The 21553-nt window shown below is 37.8% G+C and overlaps 1 protein-coding gene across 4 annotated transcripts in view; it reads right to left on the bottom strand.

Moving 5' to 3' along the window:
- LOC140165466 (uncharacterized) overlaps nt 1-21553 on the bottom strand; it is a 36155-nt gene that overhangs the window by 2735 nt on the left and 11867 nt on the right. Inside the window, exons 1-3 of one of the 4 annotated variants that reach the window (XM_072188757.1) lie at nt 21135-21223; nt 17589-17832; nt 16685-16741 (exon numbers count right to left, since the gene is read on the bottom strand). In XM_072188757.1, coding sequence (XP_072044858.1) covers nt 16685-16741; nt 17589-17634 — 103 coding nt within the window. In that variant the 5' untranslated portion in view covers nt 17635-17832; nt 21135-21223. Of the gene's footprint in view, nt 1-16684; nt 16742-17588; nt 17833-21134; nt 21224-21553 lie in introns of those variants that run through there. The other 3 variants (XM_072188759.1, XM_072188758.1, XM_072188755.1) reach the window with 3 other exon arrangements.

Raw genomic sequence — 21553 nt, 5'->3', positions numbered from 1 at the left:
AAGGCTCTTTATCACAGTAATTTTACCAATTAAAGACAAACTTCTTGAACGCCAACAATTCAAAATTTGCTGAATTTGAGTCAATTTAGGAATAAAATTTAACTCATACAAAGCATTCACATGTAAAGAAAAATTAACACCAAGTGTTTTAAAGGTATTCTCTTTCCATACAAGACCCTCATTGCTGAGGGGCTTAAATTCACTACCCTTCAACCTACCAATATGAATAGCCTCAGATTTGGACATATTTATCTTGCATCCAGATAACCCAGCAAAAGTCCTAAGAGAATCAAACAAATTTCTAAATGACTCAAAATCCCCATGCAAAAAACAAGTTGTGTCATCAGCCAAAAGACTCATTTTTTTCTCAGCATCACCAATCTTAATGCCATTGATATTCTCATTGTTCCTGATTGAAATTGCAAGCACTTCGATAGCGCAAAGAAACAACAGAGGCGAAATCGGACAGCCTTGAAAAATGCCACGTTCCATAGAAATACCTTCGGAGAGAAACCCATTATTACTGACATAACTTCTCCTATTACAATAAAATGTTTTTATCCACTGAATGAAATCTGAGCCAGAATTAAAGGCCTCCAAGACCTGAAACAAATAATCATGCTCAACAGAGTCGAATGCTTTTTCAATATCTAGCAACACTATAGAGCCAGGAATGTCATTTGAGTCACAATAATCAATCAAATCAATAATAGTTCTAACATTATTGCCTATATTCCTCCCTTTCATAAAACCAGTTTGATCATCATGGATAATTTCATGCAAAAAAAGCTTAAGACGGTTAGCCATAAGTTTAGCAATAATTTTATAATCTGTATTAAGAAGCGAAATAGGGCGATGATTTTTCACAAAGAGAGGATCCTTATCTTTTTTTGGAAGTAAGGTAATCACACCATTGCGTTGTGAACTAGACATGAAACCTTGCTCAAAAGAGTAGTGATAACAATTTAAAAGCATGTCGCAAATGTCATTGAAAAAAACAATGTAAAACTCAGCTGGCAGACCATCATAGCCTGGGCTACGATTCATATTCAACGACTTTAAAGAAGTTAAAATTTCAGCTTTGGAAATAGGCCTATTCAGCTTATTTTTACTTTCATCCATAAATTGGGGAATATCAAGTTTATCTAAATATGAAAGTATATCATCCTTATTGCTAGGAGAAGATTTGGAAGTGTACAAGCACTGAAAACATAATGTCGTAAGTTCTACTAAGTAAAAGTTAGTAAAAACGATGTCTCGTTCTACTAATCAATGATTTGTACGGCATGACAAGCGATGCTATATATTGGTTAGGCATGCTTAACTAACGTGCCTTACCAACGAAATGATTAGTACGGCACGGGTTTTACGAATTTCAAACCTGCCGTACTAACCTATAGGATCGTAAAAACGATGTCTCATCCTACTAATATTGGTTAGTTGGACAGGCTCAACTAACTAATATTGGTTAGTTGGACAGGCTCAACAAAGATTAGAACTCGTTTGACTGGCGGAACGAATCAGTTGTACAAATGTGATGTACGATGGTTGTGAAGGTGGAAAAGTATGCATACAGGTAATATTTCAAGTTATTTCTCTCAAAATGAGCACTAGATATTGTATTGATGGTGTAAGCTTCTTTTCTGTATGATCAGAAATGCTGTGCACATGTACATTGTGGTCGTAGAGACTAAAAGTCATAACTGCGTCACATCACATGCATGTAAGCTTATACATGTAGCTTTAAGCTTACATGCGATGTGACACAGCATCGTGACTTTTAGTCTTACGACCACAATGTACATGTGGCACAGCATTTCTGATCATACAGAAAAGAAGCTTACACCATCAATACAATATCTAGTGCTCATTTTGAAAGAAATACCTTGAAATATTACCTGTTAGCATAGTTTTTCACCTTCAAGTTTGTCGCTGCACAACCGCTACTCGGTCAGTCGTCTGCAAGCGTGGTCGAGTGCAGAACACATGATCGAAACAGCGGGAATGTTTAAAACATCGTAAAACCACCAGAGCTTTGTAAAACCAAATGGTACAACGAGTTCGTAAATGCTGCGATGACAGGGTTTACGAATTATCGATGCTGGGATTTGGAAGTTCTACGACAATGCAACATTTAGTACATGTACTAAATGTTGCATTGTCGTAGAACTTCCAAATCCAATTGGTAGGACCCACTCAACAACTATTATTCCTTCATTTACGAGTCTTGCATACGTCCGCTTAGTTACATATATCGTAAGACATCGTAAAAATTGGTAGAATGCGCTCAAGCAGTTTATTTTACTAATTTAAATTAGTAGAACACATCGAAAAACAAGCTTTTGTTTTCAGTGAGGTTTCATAAAAAGAGTGTAATTCATTGAGAATATCTTTCTGATCTGAAATGATGGAGCCGGTATCCTTTTTCAAAATATTAATATTTTTCTTCTCACTGGAACGTTTCTCAAGATTACAAAAATATCTGGAACTTTTTTCACCATGCTCTGCCCACTTAATCCTTGATCTAATTATCAAACCAGCCGTTTCCTGATCCATAATTTTGTTTAAATCCACTTTTAATGAATCCAATTGTTCAAGCAAATCAGAAAGCTGCTGTGGAGCATCAGGACCAACATTAGAGATTTCATTATTAATTTGGTCAATTTTAGTTTGAATCTCCTGCTTGTTTTTGATTTTTTTTTTTTTTTTTCTGCTACAATACTGAATGCAATGCCAGTAACAGTACACTTAAAAGCATCCCACACGATATGGGGGTTACAAGAAGTATCCCTATGGATATCCTTGAATTCAGTAATTTTGTTTTTAATAAAAGACACAAAATCTGCATCATGCCTGAGATAATGACAATTCAATTTCCAATAGCTTTTGCCTCTTGGGGGATCATTAATAGAAATTTTACATTTCACAATTGAGTGATCAGATTTAATCCCACAGACAATTTCAGAATGTTTCACATTATCAGCTAAATTAGAGGAAACTAAAATGTAATCTAGCCTAGAAAGAACCGGAGGATTTTTTTGATGCCTTGTAAAAACCACGCAATGTTGAATGCTCATTCCGCCAAACATCAATCAAATTGAATTCATCCATAAGGGCACTCAATGCTTTGGAAGCATTTTTATTACTAATACTATGAGTTGGACATGAGCCACGGTAGTCAAGCGGGCCTAAAGCAACATTCAAATCACCAGCAATCACCAACCGAGACGAGTCAAGATTGTCTAGTTTAGAAAAAACCTCAAAATAAAACTCAGGATCATCATTGTTAGGCCCATAAATGTTCACTAAAATCATATTATAACCATCAATTATAATATCAAGAATAAGAAATCTACCTTCAGGGTCCCTCTCAATAGTATTGACAGAAATTTTGTGATTAGACTTGATCAAAATTCCAACCCCTCTGCTACTGGAAGCAAAATTTGAAAACCAACAATGACCGCCCCATTGTGAACTCCAGAATTTTTCATTAGAATCAGACGAGTGTGTTTCCTGAAGAAAAATAATATCATCACCAAGACCGACGGAGAGCCCCAAACGCAATTAGCTTCACAATAGGTGTAAGGGGCCACCAGCAAAAATAAGGCACCAAAACCAAAGCCCCTGACACACGAAACAGCCAGGCAAGAAATGAAGCCAATCACATCCCCAAAGCCCTGTCGATCTCTCGGCCCATTCCAAACATTTGTAAACAAGGATAAATCAGTGACTGAAAAAGAGATACATTTAAATGAAGCAAATATCAGTGTCCATAATCAAACAAAGAACTGTACAAGTTTTTTTGTACAAGCAGATAAAACATTGGAATACAGTTTTTTTGTGTTCAAATCAGTTCAATAATGTGCACACAGCCTGAAATATTTGATCACAGGCAAAAAAGCCATACAGGAGTAACGGTCAATTTTCACAGCCATGTTGTTTTCCTTCTCCAATAAAGTGCACAAAAATTGAAAAAAGATGCTCAGAACAACTCCCGGAGTGTGAAAACTGAGCCTAAAAACCAAAATGTGACAAGTTTCACCTCACCGGCTCAGCAAAAAATCATGTCAAAGCATTCACATGTATTATTTTTAATGAAACAATAGCAATTTAAGCATAAGAGTCAATACATGAATGTCCAATGAAAGTTAGCGATAAAGTGCACATAATGCAGTTACATGTATATACCAGTCGTGCCAGTCCACACTAGATGAATCCGTTTATGAATCTCTGACAACGCCATTAGCTTCTCGAATCTTGATGGTAGCTGGGTATACAAAGAACGCGTTCTTCCCTTCATTTCTCAGGCGACGAAGTTCTTGAAGTTTGGCCCTACGGAGCTGTTGCACCTTCTGTGAGTAGTCATTGGCCACAAAAAGCTTAGCTTCAGATGGTCCAACTGTCTTACTTTTGAAGAGATCTGCAAGGGCTTTACGACATTTTTTCTTAAAAAAAAAAAGGTAAACCCAACATGGATGGGACGTGGCTTATTAGGTCTGGAACCTGGCTGTTTAAGCTTACCAGTGCGGTGAGCACGTTGGATACTGACCTGGTCAATGTTACAGTCCTTCAGCATATTGCCAATGAGGCTACAACAATCGGGACCTTGTTCTGTCCCTTCAGGCAGGTTAAAGATTACAATATTGTTTCGTCTGCTCCTATTTTCTAGGTCGTCCAGTTTCACATCTGCGAGTTCAAGTTTTTGTTTCAACATTGTGATTTCATCTTGCATATTATCCATTTCTAACTTGAATCCCTCGAACACTTCTCTACACTCTTTCAAAACATAAGCGAATCTCACCTCCTGGCGGGTTTCAAATTCTTGAAACCACCGTGGTGGACCTGCGGACATGGTAGAATCGTGTTGACGTTGCAGTGTTTCGTTGAGAAATCCATCGCCATGGGCGCCGCCATCTTGACTACGTGACCCGGAAGTATTCTGGCTCTGCATGTTAACTTCATCAGGAAAGCTTAAAGTTTTTGCTGCTTTAACATGTCTAGCATTTCCCTGAGGCTTTGTTGGAGAGGCAGGTCTCTTATCTGTCTTCTTAGGAGGACTCATATTGGCAGAAAAATCTTGAAAATTAGCTTAAAGCACCAAAATTATCCAAATTTCAGGAGCTCCCGCACAGCCGTGTCTCACACTTCGGCACTCATCACGTGACTCCCCTCATAGTGCAAAATTTGACCTCAAGTTGCAGAGTATGAGTTTTTGTACCCCAATTTTCAAAGGTCGTTCAATGAATGTACAAATGTATTGGAGTTAAAGAACTGTGCACTAATAGATGAGAATGTTTTGGATCCTAGTGTTTTACACCATAATCACATGCAGTCATGCTGGGTGATAATTTGCAAGGTTTTCTCTGGGACTTGTTAATTGCAATTCTGGGTAAAAACCACATGTGCCTGCTAACGGTCAAAATTTTTTTATTGCATGAGGTGAAAGGGCTTTGGTAGTAGGTTACAAAAAGTCACATCAAAAATTCCTCCGAAGCTTGTTGCCATAGCAACGGCAGTTTTTATGATTTTCGTGATTTTTGCTTATTTTGGGGTGAAAATAAGGGAAAATATGTACTTTTCTGAACTGCTCCTGACTTTAAATTTGAGGTCACATTAAAAAAGCAACCATACCACCATAAAGTATTATCTTTGTGCTTTCCCCAGATGCAAAAAATATTTCAATAATATTTCTCCATGTGCAATTTTAGGGCTGGGCAATATTGCCAATTAAGCACTTTTGAAAAATGCAATTTTACCCTATCTTTGAAGTCTAAAACTAATTTTGCTTGAGCACCCAGAATTATTTCCTCTTTGATGGTACTTGAGCAGACATTGCCCATTTCAAATTTGGTAAAAAATCTCTGGGGCTATTTGACCTGTAAAGCCAGTGTTGCCAGAAAGTTTGATAATTTTCAAAAATGCATTTTTCGAAATAATGCATTTTTCTACATGTTTACTCATGTAACCTTTAATACCACCAACTTATTTGAAATATTTGCACACTTTGCACACATGATTAGACACACACTGCAACGGAAGCAACACTTTGCGGCTGGGGACAAGTCCTGTCCTGCAAAAACCGGTATTGCCAGAAAATCTTACTTCATTAATCCAAATTTACAATTTGTGCATTTTACAATATTATGTATTCGGTTAAGTTTATACTATCAATGTTAGTTGAATATAATGTGCATTTAAACATCATCTGATACAATACATGTTCAGACACATGGTCAAGTTTCTCGACAGGTGGCTTAGTAAGCCTTAGGCTTAGGCGACCTTGAGGATACTATAGGCTAAAGCCTAGTTTTGACCCAAAATAGTAATTTTTACATGGACATTTTTTTGAAATATTTTCAAATGCATCTTGGAAAGTGTATCAGTTTATTAAGATGGATGTTAAATCAAAAAAGTGACCTATGATTTTGACCTATGACCTCTTGTAATTCATAAGTAGGCCTAAAATGCCGGTTTTCAATGATATTGTTCATTTTGGGTAAAAATGGACCCTTTCTACCATTTTTAGCAATTTTTTGCATTACAAAAGTTTTAAATTACACTTAACTTTATTGATAAATAGGGCTTCTTTAATTTTAGGCTATTGAGAGAATTCAACAAGTATGCAGTTTCCATGGCAACGACCATTAATGCTAATTTTTAAGCAAATATCTGTGAAATAGAGCTAATTTCCCAGTAAAATTATCAAAAAATGGGCGTAAAAGGCCGTTTCCTTGTAAACTGGCATCTCTTTGAATTCTCCTAATAGCTTAAAATGTTATGCCAATCAAACAATATTTTAGGCTTTATGATAATCCTGTTAATGAGAATACACGAAACTGCTGATTCTTGATTACGAATCCACAAGGCATAGCCGAGTGAACTCGTATCAAGGAATAACAGTTTCAAGTGTATTCGCTGATTTAAACCATTGCTTTATACTAACAATACGCTCTAAAACTGTGGATTCTTGCATAGAAACGTGTCAAGTGTTCATTCGTAGAAAATAATCTTCAGTAGGGGAGAGCGGGGAGTGTTCGCCCTAGGGGCAGGTTCGCCCACCCCTTGTTTCTCAGCACTACGGCTATCAGGGAATTTGGGGATGGCAAAATTAGGTGACATAGATCATTATAAACTTCTCATATTAGCTACGCGACATATAGGGACGTGTTCATCGAACTGCAGCCAAAACAAAAAAAATTACACCAAAACGTAATTTTTTCTTGCATTCATAATGTTGTATTATCATTGATACATAAATACAGATGGTTTTAATGGAAATCTGTATTGGGAACATATGGGATTTGTCAAAGATTTAATGCAGTTATAAACTCCTTATTCGATTTGTGTTTTGCATACCACGAAGAAAATACAAAAATGTGCACAAGGGGCTCGTTCGCCCTTTTGAGGATGGGGCATGTTCGCCCTATATCTTCCCCGGGTGGACTTACCCCAAACTGGAGGGCGGACCTGCCCCATCAGCGTATTATGCAAAATGTTGATAATTAAACCATTAAACAAGGTAAAACTACTGAAAACATGTTTTTTTAAAGTTATGTGATATCGGTATTACTCATACCACCGTTTATGTCCTAATCCATTTCTCCCCGAAGTTGTAAACATGATACGTTTAAGCTCACTTTGGACCCCTACATTTTACCCTGACCCGACCCCTGCAACAAATTTAGTGACTCCCCATAAGAGAATGAATGCCCTGTATACTCTTGCTAAATGTTTGCATTGGATATGTCATTGTTATGCAATGTTTAAACCTTTTTTGTGATTAGGGTGAACTTACCCCACCATATGGGCGAACCTGCCCCAATATGGGGCAAGTTCGCCACTTTGCAAAACTTTTTGTTTGCTCTATCCTGTTGCTATTGTAAGGCCTATAGTTCTGGGATTGTGGCTGTATATAGCTAAGACATAGGGCTTTCACATGGGCTAATCAGGTCATCCCTAACCTTAAAATTGACATCCGGAGGCTGGTCAGAAAAAAATAGGGCGAACACTCCCCGCTCTCCCCTAGGCCTAATGAATAGAAGTCATAGCAATGGTTTAAGTACATTTTCCAGACATAATTTGTGTGATCTAGCCTGTAAATATATCAGATATTTTGTGTAATCTATTATGAGAATGATGAGTTTTAAACCTGACTCAACAGGCTTTCGTAGACTACATCTACACAATTTTAGCGAAACATGGCACACAAGGCTAACAAAGAATCGAGGCTATATTGTAGATGAATCCAATTTCATGCATTCCTACACCTCAATGGCAGCCATAGCTGGCCATAGCTGCCCCCCCCTTAGGTCTATCCCACCTGAAATGTGAAATGATGTGGCCTTGGCAGTGGCGGATCCAGGGCAGTCAGAGGGGGGATTTGAGAAAAAATAGAGAAAAATGTACGAAATGGAGTGGCCCTTCCGTCCCACTCGGCCCTGCATATTGGCGGGCCCGCAGTAATTTTCACATGCTTTTAGGACGAGGACCCGCCTTCAAGCAATGCCTAAAATAATCGCCTTTCCTCCTTTTCTCTTCTCTTTTCCCTTCCCTTTCTCTTCTCTTCTCTCCTTTTTTTTTTTTTTTTTTCGGCCGTAATGAGGGGGCCGGGACCACTGCCCTCCCCCAAATCTGCGCCGGGGTCTTGGCGGGGATATGAAACTGCTCTCCCTTCCACCCAATGATCATACCATGATACTTTTGGCATGTTTGGAATGGCAATTTTTAACCAAATTGATAGCATATAGGCCTACACATACAGATAGAAAATTATCTTGAGGATTGTGTTAGAAACAAGGGGAAATCGGGAAAATAGGGAGTGTTTTAATTGCAACATCCTATCATGACCCACTAGCTTCTTCACCAGTTGGATTATTATTTGCATTGTAAACATGGTAAATATTGTCTGCACGGTTGTTTCGATGTGACGTTACCTTTCCACCCTGGACAAGTATATCTTCAACAGGTCCTGTATCAACGTAAAAGTAGAAGTCAAATTGATGGTATCAGAACGGATGTATTTAGGAGAGAAATTCAATAAGGGTGTCAAACAATGCAAATGTCAATATTGATGCCCCCATGGGAGTTTGAAGTTTATATTATTGTACGTATCATTAATTTTACATGGCTACGTTTTCAAACAAATGCACGCATGTTTGACGAACTCAAAAATTACGGGTAAGCCTGTGGGTAAATTAATTGTCATATAATCTGGCAATACCATCATTGCCTAAGTTTCAAAACCTGTTTGTGATGGTGGTTAAAAGGGTCCATTTTTGCCCAAAATGACCAAAATCATTAAAACCTGCATTTTAGGCCTACTTATGAATTCCAAGAGGTCATAGGTAAAAATAGGTCACAGAAAAACATTGTGATTTACTTTTTTTTGATCCAAACGTCCATCTTAGTAAGCTGATACACTTTTAAAGGTGCATATATCATTTTCCAAAAAATTTTCTATGTAAAAATTACTATTGTGGGTCAAAAGTAGGCTTAGTATCCTCTAGGTCGCCAAAGCCTAAGGCTTACTAAGCCACCTGTCGAGAAACTCGCCCATGTGTCTGAACCTGTATTGTATCAGATGATGTTTAAATGCACATTATATTCAACTAACATTGATACTATAAAATTAATTGAATAAATAATTGTAAAATGCACAAATTGGAAATTTGGATTAATAAAATATGATTTTCTGGCAATACCGGTTTTTGCAGGACAGGACTTGAACCCAGCCTCAAAGTGTTGCTTCCGTTGCAGTGTGTGTCTAATCATGTATGCAAAGTGTGCAAATATTTCAATTAAGTTGGTGGTATTAAAGGTTACATGAGTAAATATGTAGAAAATGCATTATTTTGAAAAATGCATTTTTTGAAAATTATCAAACTTTCTGGCAACACTGGCTTTACAGGTCAAATAGCCCCAGAGATTTTTTACCAAATTTGGAAGGGCAATGTCTGCCCAAGTACCAACAAAGAGGAAATAATTCTGGGTGCTCAAGCAAAATTAGTTTTAGACTTCAAAGATAGGGTAAAAATTGCATTTTTTCAAAAGTGCTAAATTGGCAATGTTGCCCAGCCCTAAAATTGCACATGGGGAAATATTATTGAAATATTTATTTCATCTGGGGAAAGCACAAAGACAATACTTTATGGTGGTAAGGTTACTTTTTTAATGTGACCTCAAATTTAAAGTCACGAGCAATTCAGAAAAGTACATATTTTCCCTTATTTTCACCCCAAAATAAGCAAAAATCACGAAAATCATAAAAACTGCCGTTGCTATGGCAACAAGCTCCGGAGGATTTTTGATGTGACTTTTGTAACCTACTACCAAAGCCCTTTCACCTCATGCAATAAAAAATTTTTGACCGTTAGCAGGCACATGTGGTTTTTACCCAGAATTGCAATTAATAGATAAACAACATTTTTAAGGGTACATGGTTGTTATTTCTTTCTCACTTTAGATTTATTTATTTGTACCTTTTGCTTGTCGCGTATCCTTTGATTTTGTTTTGTTTAATACAGTTTTGTTTGTATATTTAATGTCTTGGATGCACCATCGGATCGAGTGCCACTGATGTAAAAGCAATTTCCAAATAAAAACTTGAAACTTAAAAACTACAACACTCTCTTGGTAAATGAAATTATTTAAAACAAATAAAATAAAATTTTGCACACACATCCCCGAAAGTTACAATGGCGATTGGGCTTATTCATAGCGAGCGTGTAGAATAATTCAAATATCACATTTATACTTTTGTAGGTCCTGTGGTTCTTGAGTTATGTTGTAAAGAGGGCTGAAACAACAACACTTTTGTAAAACGTACATAACTCATTAACAATAAATTAAGCAAGTTTTCAAAGTATATGATTTGTAGAATGAACTTTTGTAAAACAGCAAAGTGTTATTTTTCAATAATATTGATTCAGATAATGAAAATCTGCTTCGACCAACAATACCTCGTATACCCTTAAACCCATATTCACATTCATGCTGCACCCTTTAAATATATCAGGGCATGTACATGTGTGACAAATACCATGAATATGACCTTGTGAAGTGGTAATTGTGTTTACTTTTAATTATTGACCCAGCACCTGAAATGATAATTGCCTCCTCTCTAAACTGAGAAGTTAACAGCCCTGTGAAAAACCAAAGATATACTCAATGTATTGAGTATCTTTGGAAAAACAAAACAAATTTCACCTGATAATCATGATAATTTCAATTTTATGTCACTTATTTAAACATCCAGAATGGTACAACATTATAGTGCAAAGTGTAAATATAATAAAAATGAAGCAAACATCAAAATAATGTCAAATAAGATGGTCAAAAAAGATGGTCAGAAAAGGTAGTCAGAAAAGGTAGTCAGAAAAGGTGGTCAGGTTATGGAAATACCCATTTGGCCATCATCAACAGTGTACTTCGGTTATATTTAAAGAAGCGCTTTTATAAATACGCACGTGAGCCATGGGCACGACATACCAAGACCAACAAGCGTGACCAAACCCTCATGCATTGACCACTATACAGAAAAGTATATGAACTCTGTAGATAAATATCAAATTTACGTATTAATTGAATTACAAATGTATTACACATTTTGCAATTCCGAATTTGTAATATGTTATCAAAAACAACACATTAGGTCTACATATCCTTAAAAGTTTTCAATGCATGCTTTTTCCAGCTATTTTCAGCTGTGACAGCTAGTTGCCATGGGCATAGTGGTCCACCTGTCATCATAACCAACTGGACTTGGGTCACCATACTATATGCCCTCCCGCAATTCAGTGCTTGGGTTACTTTCAACCACTATTCCAGGCTATTTTTATAATGGGGTTTGCACCAAGTTATGTTCACTACAAGTTTTACTTTGTTCTAGACTCTGGTTATCATTGTTATATGTTTCTGTTGGTATTTCAAATTGATTCTTTGCACTAAAACAACAGCTTAAATTATTTTCATCACATGAGTAAAATTTATGAAGTGAAAATAAGTAAAAATAAAATAGGATAAAATATCAGTGTCTATGGTCAGGCAGACAAAAAATGCCCTGGGCAGTCTATTAACTCCTTGCATGCTCAAGAATTCATCAAGATTCAATATTAACCAATGTACAATTGTTACTACTGCATAAAGAATAAAGGTTTAGAAAATATTATTAAGAGAAAGAACTATCTTAAAAAGAAAATATTAAAAGAAAGAATAACTATCTAAATAAGAAATTGACCTCTGCATATTGATAACAATGTTGAACTTTACCACATAGGCCTACTGATTGTATACCACTGAGTTGCACAGAGGTCCTGGGAAGAAGGGAAAGGGTTATTTCTCATGGTTTGGTTGGAGCTGGGAGCCCTCCTGCTGACAGTGGTATGTGAAAATAAGACCAGGGAAAGAAGATTTATTGCCCTCTCTTTTCTCTAATCGAGGGTAATTTTCCTCAAGTTCTTTAAGGACCCGTCCAGCTGATGATTTTGAAAGTTTGCATTCAAATGTACAGGAAGACCACTCGCTATGTAGAAGGTCACTTCGAGACTTACTGTCTATAAGCTGTTATGGCAGCGCGGTGGTGGTCACGTGCGTATTTATAAAGGCGCATTTATAAATATAGCCGAAGTACCAACACTGATCAAGGTAAATAATGATTATTGTGGTCATTAAAACCAGTAGCGTATCCAGCCCTTTTTGAACGGGCGCGCCCCTAATATCAAAAAAGAGAGATAGAGAGATAGAGAGAAAAGAAAGAATAGGAAGGGGAAAGGGGGAAGGAGAAAAGGGGAAACAAGAGTTTCTTCAGAAACTTCTTTAAGTCCGAGGCGTTCCCGTAAGAATCGAACAATTAATTCCCCGTAATCTTTATTCGCCAAATAAAACCCCACCCAGTGTGCGATATTGACGGGATGATTCGAAGCGGGTCTTCTATTTTGGAGTCTCGCAGTATAAAACCGGATAAGACTACAATCTTGACGGAAAATGTTGCCACACCAAAGCATTAACACCCTTTTGCGCGAAAATACAGCTTATTAAGCCAATTTGAACATGGGGTCATCGCGAGAAATATTTTCCTAGCATATTGAGCTAACACCTCAGCTACTTGGGGTCTTTTTATCTTTTCAGTTTCCGTAACTCTATTGTTCAGATACGAAAACGCAAGGGATTCAGTAAGTTTACTGTAATCTGACTTCATTGTTAACTCTGAAGTACCAATCAGCTTATTTCAATAGAGGTAATTGCCTGTGTCAATAAAGCCCATAAAGGCTGGAGATAAAATAGTATTGAACACCGGTGTCCGACCGCTGTTTTAATGGTCTAGCGCCCTCTCGTGTTTGACAGTGATAAATTGATTCACATTATTATGACAAAATGCAAATCCGAATGAAAAGGTCCACTTTTTTCTGTAAAAACGTTGAAAATAAGCCCTTCAATCACAAAAGGTCCGCTTATGAGCCTGTCGCGCCCCATTGCACTTGTGCAGGGCCACAGGTGTCGCCCTTCACTCGTATCAATGTCTATCTCCCTATTTTGCTTCCTCCTGCCCCCCCCCCCCATATGATCAGTCTCCCCACTCCCTCCCCGTCCCCGGTCCCTACTCTCTCCTCTCGAGTTCTTCTCTTTCTAGTCTTTCCGCCTCTCCCTCTCCTCTCTTTCTTCCTCACCCCCTCCCACTCTCGCTTGTTCAGTCTCAACTTAAGTATCTCCCACCCTCCCTCCCCCTTTCTTGCTAAATTTATCAGTATGATCCATGACTGAAAATAAGCTCTGCAAAAATAAACATTTAAAATAAACCCGAGTCTTGCATATAGGCCCAACCAATTATCAGATTAGCTTGCCATGAATAGAATACATTATCTTTGCTCCAATGCAAATTCTTTTGTATTGCATTTCAATATAAAACATGATTACCAAATCACCACTTGTACGCGCCTCATTGGGAGATTTTAGACGCTCGTTTCGTCGCCAATATGAAAGACTTTTGCTTATAACTTGGCAACATGGTTAGTATATATTTCAATGCAAGACTTTTTTTAAGAGCCACTTACGTCTAGGCGTAAGTACATATACACCAAACACAAGTCAATTGAAGCCGTACAATTTACCGCGAATTTAGGACCGTAAAATTTAGACTCTTCTTTTGTCTAGATTGGCACCCAACCGCACATCTCAAGGTTTTATGTAAAAAATCAATATAACTTACCAAAACGAAAACTGAAATTCACGAGCTTCAAATTTTCAGTAACTAACAAAAGGCTAGAACAAAAGATTGGTCATACCTGGGAGACTACCACTTCAGAATAACAATGACTTACAAAACTATTACGGATACGGAAACAGAAACTGAAAAGATAAAACGACGGTTGGTTTCATAAGAAACTTATGCCATAGGAAACATTGCATGTTTTTACTATACTGGTTACATCCTTGAAGCTATTGTAAGCCATTGTTATGAGCACGATGATGTGTTCATCCATGCATCAGAGAGTTGCCACAGTTACTCGCTAGCCCAAGGCCAGCACCCGTATGGTATTTGTATTCAATTGTATACACTGTGTGCTACATTGGGCGGCCCATGTCGAAGGCGGGGCGAGGCAGTGAGCATGATTTTCAAGTGCCCAGAAAGGCAAAATTTCATAAATATTCATAATTATTTTGTTGTTGAATAGAAAATATACATATTCATCTTGGTATTTTTGCCTCTAACTAAAACATGATTGACAGTTAATGTGTAAACAAGATGGGTTGGAAAATAAGGTAGCGCTTGGGTGTATTTTGCCCATAGAAGTCTTGTGGAAACTGCACGTAGTTACGGTCTATGCACTTTCGCCGTTATAGGCAATTTCTACATCGATTTTAGTGGCAATTTTTACATGATTCGAAAGCTGTTGTGTCAAATAAGCATATACACCCTCTAACTAAATTCTAAATGTGTATTTATGTCCTGATATGAAGGAATATTTCTTACTAAATTCACATCCCTATATCTTAACCACGTTGCACCCAAACAGTAAACACCGTGTGCAGTGAGCTGTGTAGTTTGCTTCCTATGGAGTAATGCAATGCATAAGTTTGAAATGTTGCACAATAAGATACTAATGGAAAGAAATGGATAATGTCCGTAATTTTTCGTCGGTTACATTTTTTCCAGAACTGTGTTTGTTTACGTTCATCACCTCTTCCATAGTCAGTCTCTTACACAACGCTACAACCACACGCTTAATTGCACGTTGAGAATCATTGGCAAAAGTACCTCTCTCGTCCCTAATTTGACAATCGAAAGTTCATCGTAGTTATGATGCCTGTTACACATTGGAACTTCGCACTGTACATGATGCTGAAGAGGTACTTTTAGACGCGCGCGACAGGGGAAATTATTTCATGCTTCGGGTTTTATCGGAATTACTCTGTATGAAAAGGTCTATTGGCCACATCCTCCCCCTATTGCAATGTTGATTTGGACAAAATCCTCATCATGTCTACATTTCAGTCTCCCAACATTGAAAGATGGGGGTTGGGGAAGGGGAGAGTCTAAATTGAGTGTGCGTGCATTTTTGCAGCTATTATACAAATAATATAATGCGGAACTGTGACATATTTAGCTCGTGGCAACGAATTTCCGCCAGGGTTGCAATCTTGGCGGAAAATGTTGCCACACCAAAGCATTAAAAAGCCATGCATAATGTACGATCTTATATTAATATGAAATTGGTTAATTTTTTTCAAACCTGATTTTTTTTGCATATTTGTAATGTTTACACATGTCCCATAAAGAACTGCGTGCTAAATGGCCAAAATAACCAGTGGGGTTTCTTACACTTTACCTTGTTATATCAACCTAAAATGGACAGCAACCCCTCCCGTCTGTTATTACTAATATTATGTGAACATTTGAATAAAGAATAACAAAAATCTAAATTTGACTGAAATCGTACATTAAGGCTTTAATTTGCCAACATCATTCCCCCCTATTGCAATGCTGATTTTGACAAAATCGTCATCATGTCTACATTTCAGTCTCCCAACATTGAAAAATGGAGGGATGGGGAAAGGGGGAGTCTAAATTGAGTGTGCATGCATTTTATTTTGCAACTATTATACAAATATAATGCGGTACTGTGACATATTTAGCTCTGGCGATTGCTTGATTTAACACCAGCACGTGCTGGTGTGGCGACGAATTTCCGCCAGGGTTCAGATATTACCGTGATATTAGGGCGAATCCACTAGTTCTTCAACAGCCACGCATGGCGATTTTGTTCGAGATAGGCCGAGCGACTCAGGCTAAGTACATCCACCTGTACGATAAAAAGATGACGTTTCTTTCCTACTACGAATGCGGCATTGCCATTCATCAGCGATGAAATGGGTCATTTTTATGACATGCGCAAGCTCATTACGTATCTTCAACGTTGCCAAGTTAAGAAAACTCGATTTTTGTCAGTTTTTTTTCAAGGCACAGACTGGAAGTTCAATCAGCAGCTTATCGTATTCTTTCAACACATATATTCAACTACAAGTCAAGCAATAGGTTTTACAAATACCAAAAAACCCGAAATATATTCAAGGATTTGAGATATAATCATACTCATTGAATATCAATAGTAAATACAACATAGGCCCAAGTGCCTCCACTCCCCATGGCGTAAATAATGACCGCTCCCTAATTAGGTTTCATACGTACCTTTTTTTTTCATAGCCTTATGACGTCTCCTAAAAGTAAGGCCAGTTTCAAAAACACCTGCAATGGGTATGGACCACAAAATATCAACAATTTTTTATTATTCATTTCATGGCATGGTGACATTTTTTGTTAACTATTTCAAGGAGTTAAATGAAGGACAACTCTATAAAAACGCATTGTTCTTCATTTTAACTCCTTGAACGAGTTAAAAATTACTATTTTTTGAGTGGTTTTGCAAGTGAATCACTCCTTTTGGGAGTGAGTTTTTCACTCTTTTACATTTATATATATATCTATACATACAAGAATTCCATATGACATCTAGTATGTCCTCTTGGTCCCAAATGTTAAAATAAGTGTCACCAGAGTGACAGGGCTAGCTATAACACTACAAGGGCGCTAGGGCATCATATCTTTACATAGGTACATATACATGAAACCCATAGGTCAAATATTATGGGCACAAGGGTCCAAAATGTTCAAACAAAGGGCCGGCCGATTCTCCGCAAATAAAGCAGCTACATCGCGCTGAGTTGGTATACCGATCTAGCACTTGACCATTAAGGCCTTGTACCTTACCGTGTGTACGTAAACCCCGTCAGTCAAATATTATGAGCCCTGTTTAAAGCTGCGGGTATAGCCGTATTCTGAACAAATATCGGCCCTCTGGTCTACCTCATTGACTAAAATAGTGTAAACATGCAAATTTGTCTGGTAAACTCTTATTCACCTTGCTGTTGGACTAACATATTGTAAAATGAAAAGAATTTCAGGAGCTTCGCGCGTACATTTCCCATTAGAAGTGGGCCCCAAATAATGTCCTGGGAATTTCGATATATTTGCCCCCTAAACACCCCCCCCCCCGACAACAGACCCTGATCCGGAACTAAACATGTTTACTTACATGCCAATACTACGATCACCAGTAACGTAACAGCCAAGTTCTTCATTGCGAAAGTTGCTGCCTCCTCGTAAACGTAACTCAATGGGTATGAATTCCTTTAGCAATAGCCTGTTGGTCACAAAGTAGCGAGATGATTGGCTGTGGTTCGCTTTCTTCTTTCTTTTGCGAGTTCAAACTGAAGCGGAGATTCTTTAATAAATAATGGCGGACACAAAGTTTCAGTCAGCAGACAGAAGAAACAATACTGAAATAGAATAAGATTATTGTACTGGTCAGAGGTCGGTTCTTATTATTTTGGATTTAGAGAATAAAGGCATTGTTTTTAGTCGCTGGAGTGCCAGATATAGAAGACATCAGTATGGTGCTAGGGTAGGCCTACTGGTCGGAACTCATGAAATAAGCGCCTGGATCAGGTAAGCTTACGGTTTGTGTGTGTGTTGGGGGGGGTAGGCTAAGCTTATAATTCCACTACTATACTGGTAATCCATGTAATGTTACAATCATGATGGTATGCAATGACTCAGTGCCAGATGGAGAAGACCTCAGTATATGGTGGCACACGATGGGCTAGGGCACTGCTTGGAGCTCATCAAAGGTGCTCATGGATCAGGTAAGCTTATGGGGGGGTGTAGACTTAAGATTTCACTAATAGGCCATATAATTCAACCCTTATAATTCAGGCATTGTGGTCATGTTCTTTGTTTCTGTGTGTCTGCCTGGCTACTTGTCCCTCTTGACTGTAAATTGCTGAAAGTCCAAGTCTTGGTGAACTTTTAACATGATAATCACATTGCTATCTTCAGTAGATAGCAGATGTCAGAGACACAATGATTCTGCTTGACAATTTTGTTTAACCAGCTTCTTGCTCAAATTATGCTAAAAATAAGTTAGTTTAGATTAAAATAGTCTGACAATCGGAAACATGTTGGATCGTTCAGATTTCACACCACCAAATAGAATTATATGGCTGTGCGCCCTTAATTTCACTTCTCAGAAAAACCCATGCATTCCTAATTTAAGCATTAAAATGAGCAGAAATTTGCATAATTTTAGCCAAATTTGGATTGGTTATGATTTGTAATGTCACAGACCAGGGATTTGGGGAAAATGGATTAAAAGTAGGACTTGCGACGAAGTCCGACAATTCCCTGGCCGTGGGTAGCATGGCCGACAAAAAGGGAATGAATGAAATAAAACGGATAAGTCCCTCAAAAATTGGAAGAGGGGAGGGAATTTTGTGGCCTAATTAACAACAAATAAAAATCAATATGAAACAAGAAATAATGGCAAAAATCATTTTAATTTATATTTCTGCGCTTTCCTTTCATTTTACAAGCATCAAAATCTCATTTTAAAATACTGCACATTTTATTTTAATGGAAAACAGATAATTTATTAATGTCTGTATACTGCACTGAAGACATTTTTTTTATGCAGCGAAATTTTATTAAAAGAATTGCACTATTTTTAGATCAAGATATTTAGTTGAAATCTCATGTAAGTAAGAAAATAATGAACTTATAAAACCCCCAATTAAACTTATATCTAAGTCCCCTGCAAAATTGTGTCCGCAGATCAGTACCAAATCTGGCCAAGTAAATCGCTCCAAATCCGATGAATTGAACCTCAATCATATCCTGGGCCCCAACTAAAATCCAAAATGGCGTCTTTCCCTAACATTAAATAATAAAATAAACACAGCGTAGCGTTACTACCGCTACAGGCCTCGAGAAGTTTTCCAGCCCCAAGAGAATTTGAAATCATTAAAAACTGGGGCTTATAACGCTACCCCAAAAAACGTAATTCACTAAACGTACAGCCAAATGAAATCACAAACACTAACGCCCTAACTAAATACCGGTGGGAGTCCTGCCACGGCTCCCGAGCGCTGCCACCACCCATATTGTGTTTGTGTAACTAATATGTGGTCTAACTCCGAGCAGAGAAGTTAACAATATTAAAACAAAATGGGACCCAGAATAAAATGAAGTGCAACATCGGACCAAAAACGACTCAGTTATCGCCAGATCAAGTACGTACTGCAGACTCAAACACAAGACTTTCATTCATGACTCCCAATATTGAGTCCTTTTCGTTATTCTGTCCAGAAAATTGCCAGCTCTCAAGGAAACCATAAAATATGAACAGGTCAATAAAAAGCATAGACTCCTTTTATAGAGTCCCCCAAACAAAAATCCACTAGGGACGAATTTTACTGAAATACCAAAATTTCCATGAAAACCAGCAAGACAAAAATTAAGAAAACATCTCAAGTAGGGTGGTCATAAATGAAAGCCATACTAAGCTCCCAGGCTGAAATTTTGATATAATCTAAATTTTAATATCTCCAAAAATTTAACTAAGGCCTAAACATGAGATTTCAATAAATACTTGTCCTTTTAAATATATTTTTGATCAAACGCGACAATAAAAACAAAATAAATTGCGACCTAATTTCAAAACCGATTGCATTTCTAGTCTCCAATTCCAATAAACACTGAAGGTTTTAAGCCCGCTCGCGCTCCCAGGACCCAAATCCCAACCAGCCAGCCCGGTTTGAAAACCGGGTTTGAAAACCCAAGTCCTCGTCAGATTAGGTGCAAAACCACGGCCTCGGAAAGAAATTTCCGTGCGCCAGATTTGAGGAATTTGCATACACAGGGAACCAAAAAAAAATGCAAGTTGCGCTTTAACCTAAAAAAATTTGTGAGACTGCGTAAACGCATCATTCACAAAGGACACGGCAACCGAGCCCGGCTGTAACCTACAATGTGTTAAGCGTGCATGAATGAAAACCCAAAAACACAAACAAATTTTGAAATGCATAGGGAAGATTTAACTGATGGAAATCAAAAACATGAAATTTAATTAGACTTGACCCGCCCAGATTTTACTAGGCAAATAAATTTTGCAAGCTTAGACCTGCCACGCCCGGTTAATTTTGCCAGGCAAAAATTTGTTTTCAAGTCTAAATTTGCCCCACAAATTTGCCAACTCAACACCCTGAGTAATTCTAGGTCTCTAGAGAAATGAATGAAAACTTATTTAAAAACTGAGAATACAATTTGTTCGAAACTGCTGCCAGTTACATCAGCAATCTCCGAACAACAACAGCTCAAGAAAAACAAAATTTAAAACCGAGAATACAATTTTCTCATTCTCAGCTACAAAGAACAACCCTTGTTCGAAACTGCTGCCAGTTACATCAGATATCTCAAGAACAACGACGGCTCAAGAAAAATAAATTACAACTGAGAATACAATTTCCTTATTCTCAGCAACAAAGAACAACCATTGCTCGAAACTGCTGTGGCGTCATCAGCAATCTCCAGAACAACGACAGCTCAAGAAAAATTACAAACTCATCACAAAACTATCCTCGGAGTGCCCCAAAATCTTGTCCATCAAGAAAAACAAAATCCATGCCACAAGTCTTGTTAACACAACCTGTGTCAAACATTAAACAGCCAAAGCTTTACCCATATCAAAAATAATTCATTTCTCCATACACAAAAATCACTCAAGTAATAATGCACCACTCTTTACCTTTAGATCTGCATGCATCGCTGGCAAAACTCAGACTCCTCAGAAAAATCAAATTGTCTCAGAACTCCCATCAAGCACACAAAGGGAAAAAAAAACAGGTGCGAAATATTGATTCCAAAAATTGATTGCCAAATCCCCTGGCCAAATCCCAACTAAATTTTGTCGCCCTCTCTTGACAACCCAATTTAAATCTCCCTCCTACTTAATATGAGGGCAGTATTCCTGAAAATAAATGGCGCTGAACCAGAGGGTGAGAAACTTGTACAAAATGCCAAACCCAGGGCCGTTCCTAGGGATTTTGCCGCCCTAGGCAAAGCCTCTCCCTGCCGCCCCACCAGAGCATACCAAAAAAGTGTTAACATGGTTAAGGGGTTACCCCTTGAAAACTCATCAGTTTTTTCCAGTGACAGAGCTAGGGT

The sequence above is a fragment of the Amphiura filiformis genome, chromosome 12 (genome assembly GCF_039555335.1).
Source record: "Amphiura filiformis chromosome 12, Afil_fr2py, whole genome shotgun sequence".
Lineage (NCBI taxonomy): Eukaryota > Metazoa > Echinodermata > Ophiuroidea > Amphilepidida > Amphiuridae > Amphiura > Amphiura filiformis.
The sequence above is the reverse complement of the archived record's forward strand: the minus strand, read 5'-3'. Positions and strand labels throughout refer to the sequence as shown.